This window comes from Egretta garzetta, unplaced genomic scaffold (assembly GCF_000687185.1).
Source record: "Egretta garzetta isolate BGI_Z169 unplaced genomic scaffold, ASM68718v1 scaffold448, whole genome shotgun sequence".
NCBI classification, from domain to species: Eukaryota; Metazoa; Chordata; class Aves; order Pelecaniformes; family Ardeidae; genus Egretta; species Egretta garzetta.
In genome coordinates this window covers 248,430-270,024 of record NW_009260497.1, presented here as the reverse complement: position 1 = coordinate 270,024, position 21,595 = coordinate 248,430, and the positions used below count along the sequence as shown (strand labels likewise).

The window sequence follows — 21,595 nt, the reverse complement described above, 5'->3', positions numbered from 1 at the left end:
GGCAGTGCCAGTGGGTGTAGAGGGGAGCAGTACAGGCTGGGCATGGAAGTGTACTGTGAAGCTGGCCCTGGTACAACATGCAACTTGGCCTGCGGTGTTTGATAGGCAGGTGGCAGCCTGTTACAGATACCAGCATGGTAGTTGGAGCAGTTAGTTCTTCGTCTCGAATGCAGTTGTTTTGATGCTTTATATAATCCAAAGAACAAATCAGGAAGGTTTCTTCACAGTGTGCGATTCTACTGAACTGCAGTTAGCAGACATGGCACATCACATCACAAATTCCATCAAATACTCTTAAATCAGTGTTTCTCAATTTGAAATTAAGGTGTTAAAATATGTAAAATGTGAATGTTCAGCAGTCTTGTACAATCCCCAGTCTTTAATTACAACAGCACCAAACTCTTAAGGTTTCCCTTTTGTGCGAGACATTTGCACGGGCTTATGAGCAAGGATGAGTGGGATGTAACATGCATAGAGGGCAGTCCTTTCATCGGATGCAGGTCTGACCTTTCACATAGTGCTAGATATTTCCCTTTGAAAACAAAAGAAACCCATGCTGCAGTGTGACTTAGCTGTGATTTAATCACGTTTTATGAAATGGATTTCTTGTTTGTACAGGGACAGAGGGTGCTCAGATTTTTGTTGGGGTGTTGTAATTTGATTCTTGAAGTATTCAAGAAAGATGAAGCGGTGTCTAAAATTGAAGACCCTTAAATCTGGCATTTCTTATCTTTTCATAACAAAGTTAAGCAGCCTTTTTTTTCCCTGGTGCAATTCTGACCATGGTGATAGGCAATGGCTATGCAAAGTGTAAATCACTCAATTCCTAGTTTTCACAGGTATAGGCTTTGTACAGATGTTACTTTCTGCTCTTGATGTCTATACCAGCAGACTTATTTATTAAAATATGCTGCTATTTATGTGTTGTAAGAGAATGAAAAACAGTTATTCCTCCTTCAAATATTTTGCCATGGTCCCTGAGATCTTGGTGAAAGGCTAATGGAAGCCAACATGGCCTTTACTAAAGGCCATGCATTCTTACAGGCATTCATCTACTTTGCTCCAGGCTGTTTACAGCTTTTTATAATCCAGAGAGTTTGGAAATCCTGAAAGTGCTTTTCACTACTGCTTTTTGCCTTATCTTTAGTCTTGGAAAGTGAAAGTCAGAAATTCACAGGAAGGTCAAAATGTTTTGCTCCATTAGAATTCAAGGTACTGTCTTGTTCAGTCTGGAGAGGAAAAAAAGAAAGTTTGGAAAAAAAAAAAAATTAATGAGTGGTTAAAATAGAGCTGTTAAAATGGCAACACACAGACAGCCTGTTTATAAATATAGGCTAGCTCCTCAGCAGTGTTCTTATATGGTAGATCTGAGTGAAGGAAAAATATCAGCCTACTCTTACTCTGTACAAGCCTGTGTGTTGGTTGTTACAGTCTGGTGCCATATGTTTGGTAGTAGACAAGGCTGCATATTACATGGAAATGATGACTCTTGCCTTTTTTTTTTTTTTTTTTTCTTCTGTTGCAGGGACCTACCTTACCAGTACGAGAGGGGAATCTCACAAGCATACTGTGGATTTTTTGTTTGTACATGCTACTTGATTATCTTTTACTGACCCACCCAGAAAGAGAAGAGAGGTCGAACAAAAATCCTTGTCTTGTCACTTCTGCCTAGAACTGGCTGAATTTTATGACACGTGCTGGAGAAGCTGCCTGGGCCATTGGAAATGGAGCGGCTCATGCTGCATTTCTGATCAGCAAAGCTTTCTGCATGGAGTACAAGCATCAAGTTGCCTTACGTTAAACCATAAGCAAGTTGCACTATTTGTTGCAACTGTACCGCTGATACCACTCCAGACTTCACTAGGTCTTTCCAAGGCAGTAGTTTCTCATGTAGTTTGAATGTTTTCAACTGACACTTGAATGTTTTTTTTTATTATTATTATTATTATTAAATCTGGTGTGGCTGTGAAAAGTGTTTGTGGGGCAAACTTTTTGCTGTTAAGTTCATGGTGCATTTTGAAGCCTCACTTTCAAGTGTGATCCGTGCTATGGCAGCAACCTACAGGCTTATGGTCACTTCTGTGAACTGCTACAGCAGTGTGGTGATAGACCAGCACTTTCAGCACACTGTGCATTACTGCACAGGGACTTGCCAAGTCTTTAAGCAAGGAGTTACATGCGTAGTTGCCCACCACAGTGTCTGCGCAGAGCTCAGTGTCCAAGGTGCCAACCTAGACCATAAAATTCCCATTCCTGAAAATGGACTTGCCTTGCCTGGAAATGAGGACTATCAGCAAATCCTTCCAAATAATCCAAGAATCAAAAAGGGCTCTTCAGTGCAAGCCTCCAGCAGTTTAAAAGACATTACTGGTGAGGCGATAAACCTTGCCAGTGGTAAAATAAAGGAATTCTCCTTTGAAAAGCTCAAAAACTCTTCCAGTCATGTGGCCTACAGAAAGGGAAGGAAAGTTCGTTCAGAATCATTCAGCAGACGATCATTTGATTTTGACTTGATTTATGGGCAATTCAGCAATGATGAGAACTGCCCTCCATGTGCCTTTTTGCAGAGTCCCTCACCTGTGGAGAAATGGCAGGAGAGCAATGATGCTCCAGAAGTCACCATGAATCCCATGGTTCCCTTCTCCCCTCATTCCTTTGCTGAAGAAAACTTCATTACCCAGATTTTGGAAAAACACAAGCTAGATGGTTCTTCTGGTGGAGATATTAAGGTGTGCTTAGACATCTTGCTCAAGTGCTCAGAGGATCTGAAAAAGTGCACAGACATCATAAAACACTGCATCAAAAAGAAGTCTGCAGGCAGTGTTAGTGGAGGGAACAGCAATGATCTCCTGGCTAATTCGGAAATGGTATATATGAATCTGATGACAAGATTTTCTTCGTACCTGAAAAAGCTACCCTTTGAGCTCAAGCCGCCAGGACACAAGGAAGCTAGTGACTTGGCAGAACTAGTTAACTGTTTTCACGGCTTGCAGCAAGCTCCCTTTCCCCCAGTATTCGGAGATGAGCAGCCACCTAGGTATGAAGATATTATTCAGCTGCCATCCTCGAGTGCAGTTCCTCTTGGACTACCAGGTGATCAGCATGAGGTGACAAGCACCCCTCAGTCCATCCAAACAAGTACTGTGAGCTTTACCTCAAACTCCCTTCACAGCGTCCCACAGGAGAACAGTGTGAGAGCTGTGAAAGATGCTTGTGCTCTACCTCAGTTACCAGCCAAAAGCCCTTCTGACTGCACATCTCCCGCTGAGGCTCTGTACATTGAGGAGGAGTCTGATGGGGAAAGAACATTAGGGAAAATAAAGAAGGCAGAGCAGAAAGGGGGCTGGGAGAGTTTAGAGCACAGCTACCAGCTAGCTGGTTGTTCAGATCTAACTGCCGATGTTAAAGTGGAACATGCCAGAGTGGGAGGTGTTGAGCTCCCCCATGCTTCTGAGAAAATTACTTCTTTAAAACCAGTTTCAGATTCTGCATTGTGTCGTTCCCAAGCTGATGTCTCCAAAGGAGAACAGATGTGCAGCACGGTAGACAAGGATGAGATAGACAAACTGCTGCTGGATTTGGAGTGCTTCTCACAGAAAATGGAGAGTACTTTGAGGGAACCCTCTCTAAAGGAGAGTGAACCTGCCCGTTTGCAGGTGTTTGGCTGGCAGGGTAGGCAGGTACTACCTCTGGCTCTTGAACCCAAAAGTAAACCCATTGACCCCACTTCCCCGTTGTCAAAAATCATGGAAACCAATGGTCATAAAATGGAAGAGGATGACAAAGCCCTTTTACTGCGTATCCTGGAAAGCATTGAGGACTTTGCCCAGGAACTAGTGGAATTCCAGACAGGCAAGGGAAGCTTGTCCAAGGAGAGGGAAGTGATGCAGATTCTTCAGGAGACTTTAACAACTCCTTCACAGTCCCTCCTTGCAGGGCAGAAAAGCTATGCTGGGGCTGCCTCTAGAGACTCTGTTCCAGCTTCAATTCAGCAGGCCCCAGAAGTGATTAAGGTAAGAGAATCAAACCTTTGATGGGATAGTGAATAAAACAAACATGGGAGAATGGGCGGGAAATTACATCTGCGAAGTGATCTTCTGTGTTTTGGATGCTGCAGTGTGGAATAACATGTTCAACCTGGCAGAAACTTAGCACGTATTTAAATGCAAATCAAAAAAAGGACACTAAAACCCCTACGTAAACAAAATATGCCCTGATGTGCAGTTTCACTTTTGAGCATGTCCCTTCCCTGTTGGTGCTCCTGTAAGGCTGTTTGCTTGTGGTTTAAATGGGTCCCATATAATATATAATAATTTATTCCTAGGAGTGGGTATTGGACTGCCTTTCATCAGTTCAATGAGAACTGAATGCTCCACCTCTCCTTTTCCTGTCTCCCAGCAGACTCCCAACAGCCTTTGTTGTTCTCCTCATCACTAGTTCCTAAAGAGAGATCTTCCACGGCACAAAGGTCAGAATCTAGGAAGATTTCATTTTCTTTTCCCTGGCTCCAGTGCATAGTGTTGCTGTGGAGTCTGCATTGTATGTATCTCTCAAATGAGGAGTAGGTTTTCCCAGGAAAAGAGGTCTTGATGGGAGCCTGCTTCAGAGGGAAGCCAAGGCTGTCTTCCCAGCCCTCGGTGCTTTTCACTTGATAACAAGTGCCAAATTTTCAAGACAACTTGGTGCCAAACTTAAAAGTGCACAGAAAGTATACAGGGCTTCAATTTCCAAAATCCACTTAAAGTGCTCACATTATAAGTGAACTTTCACAGCTCCTTCCAGCTGGAGCATGATGTGTGTGTCTTCAAAACTGTCCATTTTCCTGAAAATACAGGTATTTGGTGCAGTCCTGAAAGGAGGTCGGTGGGGTGTGTCTGACACTAAATGACAGTGCTGACGTCTTTTTAGACTAGGCCCTCCAAGGGTTTCTGATGTTTCTCTGGGCATCTTTGCTTACAGAAGGTGGTGAGCCAGCAAGGGAAAGTCTTTTTCCTCAAAGAGTGTAGAATTAAGTATCTCCAAAAGCTCTAAAGTGATCCCTTACAATAGCTATTCTTGCCTTATATATTAATTTATAACATTTTTTAACTTGTGAACTTCAAGAAAAAATGTGTTTGATAAAGTGTGACGCTGACTTTGTGGCAGTTTTTCTGTAATACTTGAAAATTGCATGCATTTACACTGTCAAATAGCTTATAAGTCTGGTCCCTTACCAGCTTCTGTTTCCCTAATCGCCCACCTGTGCGTTAGCTTGCTCCCAGCCTGCCTTCTACAGACATACAACATGCACCCATGCTACAAGAACTCTTCTCTTCCATATGGCAGCACAACCCTTGCTTTGTGTAGATGCCTAGAACCAAAGATCAGGAGAGAGAATAACTGTTTTGGGCACCCAGAGGCGCTGCAGGGGGCCTGGGCTGAGCACTGCACAGCATGGATGCAGCTGGTACCCTTCAGAGGGAGTTAGTCCTTAACAGAGTGGACACACATCATCTGAACTGCTGGTTCCACGCTTACTCTGAGGTTTGCTGTTGTTTGTGGCCACATCTATACTATACGCTTGGCTATGGATACAAGGCCCTCTCTAGGTATAGCATCTAGGGAATAGATCCGTGTTCCTGGATAACTCTAGATCTGGCCGGAGCTCCACGTAGATTCTGATTGTATTGCACATGTGTGCCTGAATGAATAATATGTAAATTATTTGTTACATTTTCTTAGTGCTTGTAAAACTGTTATCCAATAGTTGTGCGTGTGCACAGAAACCCCAGAGATCTGATACTGATGAAAACAGTAAGTGAAGGTACACCATGTTTATATATATACTTTTTATTTATGAAGGTTGTGACGGTTTTAATATCCCTCAAATCCTAAGCAGTGAAAAAAGAAAGGGAGAGCCACTTCAGACCAGACTGTTTGCTGACTCAGTTGGCCTATCTGTGTTGAAATCTGTGCTAACTTATCAGCAACAGATTTTTCCCTTTATCATAAACCCAATTATGATTCTCCATAGAGAACAATAGAATTACTTGGCTCTTCACTTTCAAAACCAAAATATTTAGAAACTAGGGCATGAATACTCAAGTAGTCCATCAGTTTTACAGAGCACGTAATGAGCGCATCCCACTTCTTTCAGGCAGGCCGGGAGTCATTGCATACTTCTAGACTGTCCAACATTTCCCATTCTGAGATCCAGTTTTCCATTGCTTATCTCTAAACCTCCAACTACTTGGTTTAAAATTTCCTGTTCTGTGTGCCTGTCTTAAGCTGATCTTTTAAAATATTGTCTTTGAAAGAAATAGTTCAGTGAAAATAGTTCAGTTGTCTGTCAGAGGCTAGCAAAACCTCCAAATATTTATCTATATTTTTGTCTCTAGATAGGAGGGCAATAAGGAGCAAAGCCTGGGTGGACTGGCAGGTGTGAGGGAAATGAGGGAAAATACAACCAGTGAGCAGTGAAGAAGGTGGAGATGGAGCTGTAGGGATTCTCTGACCTCATCTGTGGAAGTGCTTAGTGTAGGGTTTTTTGGGGGTTTTGGTTGGGTTTGGTTTGAGTTTTGTTTGTTGTGGTTTTTTTTTTTTTTCTTTTTGGTTGGTAAAGGGTGCTACATTTTTAGTAAAATGTCATCTTATGCAAAGTCCTTGGAAAAGTCAGTGGTGGATGTTTTTGACCTTAACCTCTGTGCCCTTGGTCTACCACCTGTACAGGATGACAGAGTATTTAAATTCGGTTAACACTTGCAGAATACTTGGTACTCTAGTGAAAGTACCCTAGAAAAGTCTGCAAGAAACTTATTCATTCTGTTTTCAGAATCAAGTTTGAGTAGTGCAGGGCTCTGCTCCAAGTCCTGCTCATGCATTTTATTTTAAGAGCTATTGGATAAAGTTTGTGCCCCCCCCCCCCCCCCCCCCCCCCTCCTTCCTCTGGTTCTCCCTTCTCAAAAGGATTACTCATGGTGTGGCGAGCCAGAAAGAGCAGTCCTGCCTTCCATTTTTCCATTTCTCTTTCTCCCATGCTTCTACTTCCTACTGCATGGTTTTGAATCTTTCTTTATACTGGCTATGATGCTTGTATAGAAGATACTTCTTGTGTTTTAATTAGGTTTGTGTTCTGCCAGATTGGTAAATGGAATTGCTCGTGCTGAGATCAGGTGGGTGGTACGACTGTTTCTGGGCAGGGACTGTTGATCTGGGAGCAGAGGAATTACAGTTTACAGAGTTGAGAAACCATGTCAGACAACCTTGTCTAACCATGCAATATCTCAGATGGTAGAGCCCTGAGGCAAGTATCCAGAAGCCATTCCCTGCTGCCACGTGTTTCCTCTGGGCTGGCTCTAGATAGTGTCTTATCTAATCCTGCCTTGCCTGAATGGCTGATGGGGTAGGTATTGCTGGGGCTCTTAGAAGTGTTCCCGACTTACTGTGATCTCAAACATTGCCCTGAGGCCACATGCTGGGCTCTTATGTATCAAAATATCTATGTTGCTTACTTAAATAGGTGGCCCAAAATGGCTTTGAGTGGAATTAAGACTGTTTCATAACCACATATAAAGCTAAGGTTGACCTGGCAACTTCATTTTGAAGGGGCAGAATTATGCTACTTCATAATTCTGTGTGCTACTTCATTTTGCAGATTTAATGATATGCTTATAAAGTGGTTTGGATGGGGCAATTAACTGTAAAAAGTGTCTTCCATAACATAGTGACTTTAATTTTGTAATGAAACAACCACATTTTCTCAAAATGCATCCAAAATATAATGGAAAACTTTTTTCTGGAAAATCAGCTTTCATGTACATATATTGCAATTTGTTTTGATCAGATATTGATAATATCTGTCAGCTAAGCTAGACAGACAATCTGCATTCTTCTCAAATATCAATTATTGATTATTTCTAAACCCAAATAGTAAAAAAAGGTTTGGTAATGGTTATTGGAATAAATTAAAATAGTAAATGAATCTTAAAGTATTTCAGAATCAAAAATAACACCAAAAAATTTAAATCAGATTAAATTAAAGAGTTAAAAGAACTGATGCCAAACACTTAGGGACATGTTCATGGCATGCAGGCGCCTTTTGTAATCAGGGCAGATACAATCTGCTTGTGTGAAATTGATCTATCTCAAAGTAGTCATCTAAAGGTAGGTGAGACAAAGCTTAGTGGTACATGTTGAGTTTTTCAGCCTTGTTGACTCTAAAACCAAGAGAAAGCCACACTTGCTGGAGAAGTTTGATGTGTTTTACAAACAGTTGAAGCTGGTGCCCTTCTCAGCTATACAGAGTGCACTGAGTTGTTGGAGGCAGACTTTGGGGTACAGCTAAGTCCTGTGGTGATTGAATCATCCAAATCTTTTAGCTAAGCTTTAGGCACAGGTGAGATTCTTTCTGTGTTCTGATGGCTACAGAAGGCAATCTGACACCTCTTTAGATTTGACATCTCTCACCTTCACACTTAAAATTGGGTCACTTACAGCAAAGAGGAATTTCTGTATTTGCAGTTTGTTCAGCTGGTCTGTACGCTGTTGTTACCAGATTTTTCTGCTGTGGATTTTATCCAGTTGACTTGAAACTGTTGATACAAGATTCTCTTGCTGTCAGTTTCTCATAGTACTGTATATTTATGTTTTTATGGATACCTGCCTTATGTGTTTTAAGGATAGGAAGTATCATGCTAGGAACCTGCTATATTGTGAGGAAAAAAAAAAGTAATTCAAAACCAGCAAGCCTTGTCTCCAGATTACTTATATTTTTCCAGGTTATCAGTGCAAAAAACCCCAAACTTCTGGGATCTTTAGTGACTGTGAATGAAAAATATGTTGTTGGGTTTTTTGTTTGGTGGGTTTTGTTGGTTGGTTGGTTTTTTGTTTTGGTGGTTTTCTGGTTGGTTGGTTTTTTTTAAGAAATAGCTAGTGATTGCTAGCTCAGTATGTCTCTTTCATGCATACATCTCTTAAAGCCCAGTGTAGCAGATCTGGATGCAGCTGTAGGTGTGGTAAGTTCTTTGGACTACATTTCCTCCGCAGTCTTTAAACAGAGTGGCAGTCTGTAAGCATAGTGGAAGATGAGGTAACTACGCTTACCACAGATGACTTAAAATAAATCATCTTCTGACATGCTGCTATATGAGATGTGCAGGACTCGGTACTGTGAGCCTCATGGACTCTTCAGGTGTTGCCTTAACTGTCAGAAAGTTGTCAGAGTCAGAAACTCAAAATTTATTCCAAAATTTTTGCATATGGATCTGTGTATACTTCACTTAGTGTCAATTCCAGTTAAAACGTTCGTGCTTGCCTTTTTTCTTCTTTGGGGTTCCTTTTCTCATTCCCATCTTCATTCTACCACTCTGTTAGGCTTTATATTCATTTGCAGGGCATGTGGCAAAGTGAGCTGATGATGTTGTAATGACTTTGTGATTCTTCGGATTTGTAGCTGTGAATATACACCTGGACTTCAAAGCTTTTTCAGCTCCCATGTTGCACAGTTTAGACATAGCTACAGTGACCTAAAGAAATCAAAACTATGTTATGTTCTTGTTCAAATCTTTCATTAATGCACTGGATTCCACAGCCCAGGTTGTGGGACCGTGGCCTGATGATTGAGAAGCAACAGGAGAGAAAATAATTTAGGGCGGGTTGATACTGATTTATGAAGACATTAAAACAATTCCTTTTGTCATTGTCAGATGGGGGTATCTCCCCTTTAGTAAATAGCCTATTTAACTACACAAGAGCAAATCTGTGATGGTAAGAGCATCCTTTTGGATAGGCTGTTTCTGTGTCTATCTGTAGCCAGATTATATTGTGATGCTGTATATGAAGTAACCTTGGGCATTTTACAGGAATCCAGGAGGAGAAGGATATCTGAGGCACATGTAGTCCAATAAAAGCTTTCTGTTGGTGAGGTTTAGCAAGGTCTTTTCATTGCAAATGCAGTCTCTTGATAAAAGCAAGCCCTACTAGCTAGAAATTTGTTCTGTGTTACTAAGCTGGCAAAGTGCTAGGTGTTTGTTCATCTTATGGAATAAGAACTGGATTTAGGCCTTTGTTTGGCACTGTTCTTATGATAGGAGAGGGAGAATACACTTTTAACAAGCCTAGACAAAATCTGAGCAAGAGTTTGAAGTCTACTTGCTCCAGGTTGTGCAGAGAAAGAGTAGACTGTTGTCCACTGGGAATTGCTTTGCCTTTGCCTTGTGAGAGTTATGGGAAAAACGAATAAAAAGAACGATGCATTTTGGTGTCTTTATGAAACAGTTTTCTTAAGAACTGCTTTAGAATGCCTGAGCTTATTATCCAAGATCCATCCCTATGTGCTTGCTTGGCGTTAAAGAAACTAGATGATTATTTTTTTTCCAAGCAAGAAGGAAAAATTGATGTGTTTTGAAAATTACAGCCTTTGGTCTAGAGTGGGAACTAATGCTGATCTTCTGCTTCATCACCTCAGAAGCGGGGACCTCAAACCACTAGCGTCATACGTGCACAGGCCTTGGCTAAGTGGTTTAACTCTAGCTGAGTCTGAATGATGTGAGTTTGTACCTCAGGTTTCAGCACCAAAGCACATAAAGTAAGAACTATTGGGGAAGATGGTATATTTAGCCACTTCTGCAGTGCATCTAATTTTAGCACTCTTGGTAGTGGTGGTGGGTGCTTCCTTTCCCATATTACCCCTGGCCTATTACAAGCCAAGGACAGATTGTCTGTCATGTAGCCAGCAGGGAAATAGATTCTGTTGTAGATCATGTTTCTCAATTAAAGTATTACAAGAAGGCAGAAGATCCTGGTGGTACTGAAAGATACTTTGAATATCAGTTAAAAAGGGGAGGTCTGGCTTCAGGAATAAGATAAAATCTCTAGATGTTGTCTTTGTGAAGAGAGAGAAGACATAGTATGTGGAAGCCATTTGCCATTTTTTGCCTGTAAAAATCAAAACCAAGAAAGCAACGTACTGGTCTTGACGTGGTCTCCTACAGAGTCCCTGTGTCCTTCTGGAAGGGGCAATATCTGCTTAGAAGCAGACCAGGATGATGATCAAGGAGAGTTCTCTGCGGAGGGACCCAGACTTAGGAGGGGAGCTAGCTTTCCTTGCGAAGGGCTGTGATTTTGTTCTTCCATCTCGATTCAAGAGGAGGCTGAAGTCATTCCAGCAGGCCCAGGTTTGAACACTTGGCGTTTGTTTTTCTTTTTCTGTTGCTTTGTATTTTTTATTGGATCAGAGAATCAAACTCTGTCCCCTCTAGGCGTGTCTATTTGCAGAAAGTTATTTGCAGCTTGATACCAGCAGGTTTAAAAATAAACCTTCCAGGCTTAGATTGCAGAGTTAAAATGTCTTTGTAAACAAGGGGAAAAAATTAACAGCAAGGGCAGTGATTTAATAGGGAGAGGTAGTGTAAGACTGTTAAGTCTTTTCTGTGGTTTTTGTAAGAAAAACCCTGTTTGTGTATGTGATTGCTTTGAATGTTTCGTGTTGCATGTGGAACAACCACAACCTTCTGCTGTATTTAGTGGGTTGTGCTCTCTAGTGTACAAATTTGTTCACGGACCAGCCTACCTGGCTTCAGCATTTGTGATTTTACCTTCACAAGGTGCATCTTTGCTGTTTCCTCATATCTCTGGGCCGTGGCTGAAGGAGATAATAGAATCATGGAATCATTTAGGCTGGAAAAGACCCTTAAGATCATGGAGATGTAGCCAAAGAAATGGAAATTGTACCACAGCTATATTTCTTGGTAAATCCCAGCAGCTGTACTCATTTTCTGGGACAACTGACAAAAGATTGGAGTAATTTATGCTAGGACACCAAATGGGCGTGTAGCCACCTCAGATTTACAGGGGGTCACGATATGCTGAAATCAGCCCATTTTGAGCTTGATCTCTATGTAAATAAATCAGTGACCCAGTGAGGAAGTTAAAAAGTTGAAATCGTAAGCGGTGCAGCTGTTTCCTAAGAAACAGCTATTAAAATCACTCCAGAGTATATTGCAGCACATTTTGTTTTCATGATTTCTGGTGACAGGTTAAAGTACATATATGAGGTTAATCTCTGGAACATGTTTTTTTTGCTCCCTAGAGGAGAATTGCATGAAGTAATGATGTGTAGTAATAGCTTGGGCGGGGACCACAAGCAATTTAGAACAGAACCACGCAGCACAGCTAAGTTCACTCTCCATAGTTAGTCTGATCACTTAAGGACATAATCGGGGTATGGTTTGCAGGGAGAGATAAGATCTCCTAATAGATCAACTGGAAAAATTGACAAGCCTTTGGTACATGAGCCCTCCACCTGGTCTGAAGTAGGAGCAGCGACCTTCACTGCTAAATGCGTCGAGAATAACTGCTCTGGGGCTGCAGATCCAAGGCAAGTGAACTAATGCAGTGGGCCACTGCAGCTGAAAAAAGATGGTCTTCCCCTTCTCTTTCTTCCAGTACTTAATTTCCTCTTGCTACCTCCTCACTGTATGTCACCCCTGTCTTGCACTGGGCCTCATGGGCCTTTCTGTGAGCTGGCTTAACTCATAACACGGTAGAATATCATCCAACAACAAAGCTAAGTCTGTTTTCTGTCTTTCCAAGTGGGTTAAATCTGTTCACAGAGGGGTCTGGTAAGCTTTGGAGCTGGCACTTGGTACACAGTGACAATGTACATTTGGGAGTGGAGGATAGAGATTGGAGTTCCCTACTTGGCAGCAGCAAGATGTTATTTTTTGTGCCTTGTGGGGCTATACCTTATGGCTTAGGTGTGTTAGTGTGAGATGACCTGAGAGTAGAAGTAATTGGACTCACTGAGTACAGAAAAAGTGCTAGCAGGAGGAAGGGTAATGAGGCAGTGATAGGGAGCAGAGAGAGGAGTGATAGGTACTTTGTGGAACTCATAGATGTTGGCCAGAAAGGCAAGGGAGGAGGTTTTTTGTAAAACCTGTGTATCTCGAGCTGTAAATTTCAGTTCTCATGCTCATCTTTTGCAGGACTTTTTATGGAAGGATCAGAGACCCTCCCATAGCAGCATTGGTAGGTAGGGAGGTCTCTAATCCAACATCTCATGTGTAGGAAGACTGTTTGTAACACTAGGTCACATCAGAATTGTCTTTCTCTGAGTCTTGAAAATTCCCCAAGGATAAGGATTCCTCCCACGCCCTTTTGGTGACCTCTTGCAGGCTGTACTACTCTCAGTTGAATTCATCCTCCTACTGTCCAGCCTAACCCTCCCAAGCTGCAGTTTATGGCTGTTGCCCCTTTTACACCATGTACCGCTACAGAGTTTGGCTCTGCTGTCTCTGTAACTGTGCTCCAAACAACTGTAGGCTGCGATTAGCCTGTCCCTTAGCTTCCTCTTTGCCTGGCTAAACAGGCCCAGCCCCTCAGTCTCCACTGCCACGCTGCAGGCTTGTGTTCAGGCTGGTGTGTACCATCTCTCCCACATCCTTTTCAGATGGGCTGTTGCTCAGTCAGTGGGTTCCCAGTCTGAACTGATGCTTCGGGTTGCTGTGTGCAGGTGGAGAACCTGGCACCTTTTCTTATGGAGGTAGTTGGAACAGTTTGTCAAGGTGCCTCACCTGAGGTTCTTCCTTTCATCATACCAGCCTTCCCCCTAAGTAAGTGTCATCTGCAAATTAGGACAGATGAGAGTTGCAGTGGAGGTTCTATGGGGAGTGGGGGTTTATGCCCACTGTTGTCTGAATTAATGTGGATGCACCCTGGTTGTTTTCTCTATGGAGTTTTCAGGGAAACATTTGTAGTATGGGCTGAAGTATATCTGTTGCAGGAAGGGCATGTGTAAGATCTATGGGCACATTTGTCAGTGGAGGTATGCAAAGTCTGTGTTTTCAAAACTCAGTTGGATACAGCCATGAGGAACTTGATCTAGCCTTAGAGTTAGCCCTGTGTCCCTTCCCACCTAAATCCTTTTGTGATTCTGTGTTGCTTAGGTAGAGGGGTTTGCTGCCACTGGACTTTGTTTCTGCTGGTGAGTTTACGATTTATAGTAGAAGATGCATTTTTCTCATAGCCTTTCTTCTTCATGCTGCTGGGAGCCATGTGCAGATGGACTTTTGCTGTTCTTACTCCCCTTTGAGATGGGTAAAAAAAGAGGCAACAGAAAGACACAATGATGGGAAGGGCTTCAGGGAAGTAAAGGAAGAAAAAGCCTTGGGCAAAAGATACAAATCGGCTCTGGATAAGTGATGATCTTTGAGGATGGCTTGTGTCCAGTTGCCGTCAGACTTCAGTAACACAGGAACTGTAAAAAATGGAAGGAGACATTAAGTCAGCACTGTGGACTGTGAGAAACCAGGCTGAGTCACTGTACCCTAGAAAAGAGGATTACAGAATCCTATTTGGAAAAAAACAAGAAACTGGTGAATTTATTATCTGGGCTCCTGTTGGAGATTGGGGCCAGGAGGAAGGAGTAGAAAGTATTTGAGCATTTGATGTGATGCTGCTTCCTTCCATGGAGTTTTCTGCTGGGACTGGCAAGTCCCCGAGAGGCAGGCCTGGATGGCAGAGGTTTAGTTTCTGTGCTTTGTTTCTGTAGCTACAGTGAGGCTGTAGTTCTGTCTGGTTTATTTATAATGCAGATGTCACTATTTTAGTCTGTCTATAAATAAATTGTATGACTGGCAAAAGGTGATATTGTAGATAGACAGATTTTAGTTAAGGTAAGTTACACTACGCTATAGAGCAGTATTTAAAAATGGGCTTTAATCTCACCTTCCTCTTTGCCTCTTTAGCAAAAAAAAGAAGTCTATTAGCTATTGGTAACAAAGCTAAAAGATTTATTATAGCATTTGTAGTTTCTTTTCTTAGTTTTCCTTTCTGAAAACACATGTCCCTGTTGGAGAAATGTGTTCCACTAAGCAAACAGCATTTAAAGTTAACTTTTTGCAATAAGGAACTGGTTTTTTCAAGGAATTCCCTCAGAATTTCCCCTCATATCACCTTTATTTTTTCACAAATAGTTGTAATTAACTCCCTGCTGTCTCAATAGTGGTTGACATCTGGTTATACCCATCCCAGAGTATTAACTTGCAAGATTGCTCTAAGGAACAGGATCCTCAAGAGCTTGTTGCTGCTGCTTGTTGTTTTCTCTTTGTGTCACTGTAGGTAGCTCATTTCTTATATGAGAAAGAAGACAACAAAGTTAAAAAAAATGATTTCAATTCCTGAAGTAGAATCTTCTGAAAAGAAGCCATCCTTGAGCAATGCTTCCACCTTGTTTGCCTTGGACTGAGCAAGAGTTAGTGATTCAGTCTTACTGGGAAGGTCAGCTGCAAACCTGTGTCTGAACTGGCTCCCTACTTTGAAGCTTAGCAGCATTCCTTGTGTTTCTCCTATAGATGTCTAACCTTCTGGCTTGTGTTGGGGCTGTGGATCAGGAAATTAATGTAGATTCTGGGGTCCTGACTTGTGGCTTATGTGAGCTGGTACCAAGCGTTGCTGACTTTGGCAGTACTTGGAGGACAATGAGTTTGCTCTGCTTTTGCTCCGGCCTCCACCTTCTGAAAGTGGCTGAGTTGTATTGCAGGATGATCAGCTGGAGTCTTGTGCCTTACTGGGATGTGTGTGGTATGCAGAAGAGGAGGAAAACGGCACAGTGCTGTTGTGGTGCTCTACTTTGGCCTCTTTTCCTTCCAAGAAAAAAAAATCCTATTTTATTATTCTCTTGTACTGTAAGGGAGGGGGATATATTGTTAAACTGTAGAGTCATTGTCCTTTGAGAGAGCAATATGTTGGTTTGCTTCCTTTTGGTTTGTGGACCTTTTTGTTAAATTTGAGTCCTTTCTTCTAGTTCCTTTCAGTCCTGGCAGCTAGGAGTGCACGTGTGCACTGAAGGAATTAATGAGTGATAGACCTGTTTCTGAGAAGTGGTCTTCAAGACAAACTCATGTTAAGTCCTAGTACAGAAGTCAAGTGACTGGAGTTGGCTCCTCATTGTCTGTTCCAGCTTTGCATTGTTTGTATGAACATGGTGCTGTGAGAGACCGGCAGGGATTTCCCCTCTGCTGGAATGCAGAAAGGGAAAGCTACTGATTGGAGTTGGGTCGTGGTTGGAAAAATTGCTAGCTAGGCAGGGCAGGGTGGGAGGCAGATTGTAGAAGCAGAAGTGGAGATGTGCATGAGGAGTCCTCCAAGCCAAATTACTAGCTTGACATAGGCACAAAGGTCCAATTCACTAACATGCTATTTCCCAGTCAGTTGGAGGCTGCTTGAGATGGCCTGTCTCAGAAGCTTTGTTCACCCCTCTTGTTTAGCCTCCCTTACTGAAGCAGGCAGCCATGGGAGGGGTGGATCTTCATCTACCTCAAACATGGGGCCATGTTCTCCCCAGACACATTCAGCCTGTCTGGGTTTTGCTTTTGTTACTCTAATGAGTAAAGAGAAAAAGGAAGCCAGGAAAGAAGGGTTGTCACTGTGGCTCCTAAAGTGAGTGGCCAACTTCTCCCCCCCAGCTTAATCCTGCCACCGTTTCAGGTCCCCTACCTGCATAGTTGTACTATGGGACAGAGTAACTGGGGCCGATGCTTAGTCTGTCCCACAACCCCCTTCTGCTCCAGTAGCATTTTGGGCCTCAGACCCTTTGACCCTCTTTCCTGGCCCACACATCATTCGGGATCAGACACAAAGATGGGCAGTGTGTGGGAGAGCAGAAAAAGTCAAGGAAGGGAAGAAAAACAGATGGTACTAATCAGGCTTGTTCTCCAAAGGTCGAGAGCTGTATTGAGGATCATACTGACTCTGAATACTAGAATTGATGCAATCAGAAAACCCAAAGGCTGAAAGTGATCTTCAGCTGTTCCTGTGTCACAAGATGCAGGAGAAGAGGACTTAAATGAACCCAAGCTCCAGGTTAATGTGTTCTGTACAGAGCAGTTACAGTACAAAGGTATGCTTGGGCTGGCAAGTATGTGCAAGCACATGAGTTCCTGCTTCTGAAATGGGACAGCACTTGTAAGAAGGAAGAGGTCCTCCCCATTTAAAGAAAGAGCAGTGATGATGAGGAAAATCCTTCCATCTCTCGTTTTACAGGTCTTTGAAGAATGAGTTATACAGTATTGTAAAATGCAAAAAAACCTGAGGGCTTAAGGAAGCTTCACTTTCCTGAGAGCAAACCAGTGGCAAGTTGGGGTATTCAGTATGTGTTAAGAACAAAAGCTCAAAGTTTCTGGAAAATAATCAGGCAAAGAGTTTAGTCAGTTCATCACATACGTTCTTCAGTATTTAGTGAACTCAGACTTGGCTACTTTATCCTAAAACCATTTTGTTTTGAAGTAATTGGAATAAACAAACTGAAAGTTGCAGCTGTATTTACTTGACTGTTGCCTTATTAGCCTCTTATCACATATGTTGTTATATTAATAATAACTCTTGCATTCGAACCATTGTCCAATAGGCAAGCCTATTGCCTTTTCCCAAGAAAACGTGTATTCATGGGGGAGTAGGGAATTTGTTATCCCTCAGCGTTCCAGCAACTGAATCGTGCTGCTTATACTGTAACTACTTTTTCAAAGCTTAAAAAAATACTCCCTCCCATGCCTGAAAAAATACCTATTTTAGGATCTCATTATGTACTTAAATACAAATGCTGCCTTTGATGAAAAGTATTGATATATAGCTAGAAGTAGGAGATTGCAGAGACCTGTTAGGGTGGACCAGTCCTTCTATCAGCCATATGTTTGTTACAGGCAGGAGAGGAGTGGTTGGATGGTAGAGCTAATGAAAAAAGAGGTGGCAGGCGTGAGAGAAAAGACCACCTTCAAACAGGCATGTGGATGGCCTGGTTTCAATTCCCAGTTTCCCCCTAATTTTTCAGCAAATTATGTAGGTGCTGATTCAGTGAAACCTTTGGGTGCTTTGCCTGCAAAAGGAGTCTTTTGACTGGAGTTGTAAGGAGACTTTCTGCATTTTGCACTAACCCTGTGTGCTGTATCATGTGGGTACCCAATGACAAACTGCTGGCTGTTCATAATTACAAATGTAAAAATTGTTTTGCCAGTATGGAGTACCTCAAACAAAATTAGGTCTTGGGCGGCTCAGGTTGGGCATAGAATAAAAGGCTTCCTGAAATTTAGAAGACAGTCTTGCAAATCTTTTCTTAATTTATCTGTGAAGTGATACTTTAGCAAAACTAATTATGTTCCTGAGGGATGGAAAATGTCAATGTTAGGAATGTAAGTTTGCTCATAGATGAGGCAAGACATTTGTGTGGGTGGGTGTTCTGCTTCTAAGAAGAAATAGTAAAGACCAGATTTTGATGCTTTGCTGTTTATGGGGCAGAATGACAACACAGTGACCAACATGAGAAGAAATAGTATTGTCCTCATTCTGTGGTATTGCTGAATTGCAGAGTGTGTTCTCTTGTGGTTCAATAGTATATATTCTAATCCACAGCTACATATATGAAATGCACAGAAACTACATAAAAGAAGGATGTGACATATCTTAAATTGGCAATGTCTGTTATTCCAGAACTTTGTCAGTTGCCTACTTAAGACATGCATTTTTATCCCTGTGCTATAATTTAATTGTTGGTGGTCTTAAATTTTTTTCCTACTCACTGGGAGCACAAACCGGTTTTTCCTGCTCATTATGCCATGCTGTTAAAAAGTGTTTGTTGTTCATTATATTTTCAGGTTCAAAGTAAACAAGAGAAAAAACCTGGAACTTCATCCCCAGTCCCTTTGAACTCCGCAGTTAGCACTTGCACTCTTCTGCCTGTGAATAAAGCCACCAGCAGTAGCCCTTTGTCGATAAACATTCCACGTTTCTACTTCCCTAAAGGACTTCCGAATGTCTGCACTAATCATGAAGAAATCATCACCAGGATTGAAGAAGCCTTTATGGAGTTTGAAGATGAGAAAGCCAATATCTGTGAAATGGGGAAGATTGCTAAGGTAACCGTTCTTTAGGTTTATCATTTTTTGGAGAGAAAGACTGAATCTAAAAAGTATCTCACAGCTACTCGCATTTTTAGTGAAAAAAGAACCAATATCCTTTTGCTCTGAATGTTTTTGTTTAGATTAAGAAAATAGTAAACAAAAGTGATCTCTGTTTGCCACATCTGATGCATGTGCTCTTTCTTGCTTTGATTTGCAAAATGGTCCTTTTGGATTTCTTACCAGATATAAACTGCATTTTTCCTTTTCTGTTCCTCCATAGTTCTGCTCAGAAGATAGCAGAAACTTAGTCTGCCTCTCTGGCTTCAGGTAGTGCCAGCTACCTTCCTTGTGGTTAGCTGTCCCACTAATCTGGACATGACCTGTGTATACTGTTGCAGTGTTGCTTGAGAATGCAGTTTCCAACCTGCGCCTCCTTGGACAGAGAAGAGGGAAATGCTTAGTCAGTCCTCAGCCACGGAGATGCATGTATTCAATATCCATAATGCAGGTGTCAGCAGACTTGGAGTTACAGTCTGCTAATGAGTTCCTGGCTTCAGGGAACAAAACACAGCACTTGTGTGGGAGCACGATGCAGATGGGTGGTTCTATTTTCCTCTCCTTCAACCATGGTTTTTAGTAATGCAGATCTGAAACTAGCAGTTGTCAGACGCATCTCATATGTTCGGTTTGCCCTGATTGCATCTTTGGCACTGCAGATTGAGCAATGATGTTCTGTCCAAGAGGAGCCCTTGTTTTCCAAGAAGGAAGATTTTTTTTTTTTAAAGGAGAGACTAGGTTGGTGTTTTATTTGTTTTCAGAGGAATTGAGTGTCAGTATTTGTAAACTGACTCTGAAAACATAAACAGAAGAGCTTCTTTGCTTGACCAAAAAAGGGGTTGAAACTGATTTCATGACAAGACAGGCAACTGTGTGGCCTGTTCAAACTGGGAAAAGCAGGAGGGTGGTTTAGAACAGACCTCGGCCTTTCTGTCTGGTCTCTGCATCTGTCTCTACGTGGATGTGCTCTATACCACTTAGCTGTTGTAAGGCTTGTTTCTGTTCTGTGGGATAATTGATAACAGTACCAGTTTTGAGGCTCTGAAATAAATGCGGGAGAACCAGCTACACAAAGAAAACAGCATAAAGGAAATGTCATTCTTTCCTCAGAGTAGCTAAACACCTGTAGAATTACAGTTGCCTGACACACGGGTGGCTAAATCTGAAAGCAGTTCTTATGCTGACTGGGGTTCCCAAATAAAAGCGCAAGCCCAGGCAAAAAGTTGAGAATGGACTTGCAGGATAGTCTTGCCTAATAGAAGAGGTGAAAGAGGCTTTGCAGGGAAAGCAGAAGTGATGCCTCAATGACTTCAAAATATTCCTCCTTCCATTTGGTGTGATATCCTTCTTACCTGTGCCTGGCCTGAATTAGCTACACTCCCTCCAAGGCCCGTGTTTTACAAATGTTCTGATATCTTGGCTGGAGTCATGAAGGTGGCTGGAAAGATCTTTGTGGTAAAGAGGAGGTTTCTTGGTGTCAGAAGCTGAATGTTTGAAGCCATTTTCAAGCCTGCTTTTCTGAGGCATTAGAGAGTACGAAACGCTTGAACTTTCATTGATTACCATTCTGAAAGCTAGCAGCCTCTGCAGAGACTAGTTAAGAAGTTATGTTCAGGGAGTCCTTTTGCTGTAATCAGGCTCTTTCCACTTGTGCTTTCATTTTTTTTTTTTATTCCTACCTTGATCTAGCAGAGTTGGGAAAATGGGCTGTTCTTGGTGGAAGGCACTGCACTGAGAACTATGGGATGGGAATCACTTCACCTGCAGACATTTAATCATTAATTGTCTGTAATTAGAATTGAAGTTCCCTTACTATCAATGAGAAGAAGTCAGCCCGTGCAGAGAATGGGTCATACTTATTGAAGGTAGGTCAGTGAAGTAGCTGGTTTAGCAGCCTTCTGGAAGGAGGTGCCTGTCTCTCTCCACTTCACTTCTCAGGGAATCTTGCTAAACAGCTTAAAGACAGCTTAAGAGCTTGATAATATCTGATCCTTTTCCTAGATTGATGGGGCGTATTTCTCAGCTATTTAAAAAGGCATATGGCAAAGAAGAAAGTTATTTGTAGATTCTGAATATTGGCATACAGTAAATAGCTTTTTTTATCAACGTGTGTGCCATTACCACTTTATTTTCCTTATGTAAAAGTCTCTGTGATTAATTTGATGTGTAAACAAGCAGGCTTTTCTTGTGGCGGCTTTTGTATTCCTCTTTGTTCTGGTGTTTCATTACAGATATGTGGCTGCCCACTCTACTGGAAAGCACCGATGTTCAATGCATCGGGAGGAGAAAGGATGCGATGTGTATCTGTACACTCATTTGTATCCATGTGGAGAAAGTGAGTATAGCAAATGCAAAATTCTCTTTCTGGAAAAAGAGAACAGCCTGCCATAAAAGCTTTTTTTTTTTTTTTCTTCCACCAGACTTCTCAAATCATTGTCCCTTATTTAGAAGAAAATAAACAGCTTAATCTCAGTTATCTTAAGTGTTCTTCCCCAAAACTCCCTGAGCACTTGTTTCCATGCTGTATCAACAAACTTTGAAGTAATTTTATAGATGATGAGATGTTTTGGTCTGGTTGGCATATAAAATATATTAACATGCTCCCTAGAAATGTCAGCCTTTCATGAGATAGCTAATAGATGTCAGTGGATATGGATATATTTCTCTGA

At 41.9% G+C, this 21,595-nt stretch overlaps 1 protein-coding gene across 2 annotated transcripts in view; it reads left to right on the top strand.

Moving 5' to 3' along the window:
* Positions 1–21,595, top strand: part of PPP2R3A (protein phosphatase 2 regulatory subunit B''alpha) — a 58,091-nt gene that overhangs the window by 13,514 nt on the left and 22,982 nt on the right. For both annotated transcript variants that reach the window (XM_035900029.1, XM_035900028.1), the window contains exons 2-4: positions 1,526–4,013; positions 18,624–18,884; positions 21,158–21,261. In XM_035900029.1, the coding sequence (XP_035755922.1) occupies positions 2,007–4,013; positions 18,624–18,884; positions 21,158–21,261 (2,372 nt within the window). In that variant the 5' untranslated portion in view covers positions 1,526–2,006. The remainder of the gene's footprint in view (positions 1–1,525; positions 4,014–18,623; positions 18,885–21,157; positions 21,262–21,595) is intronic.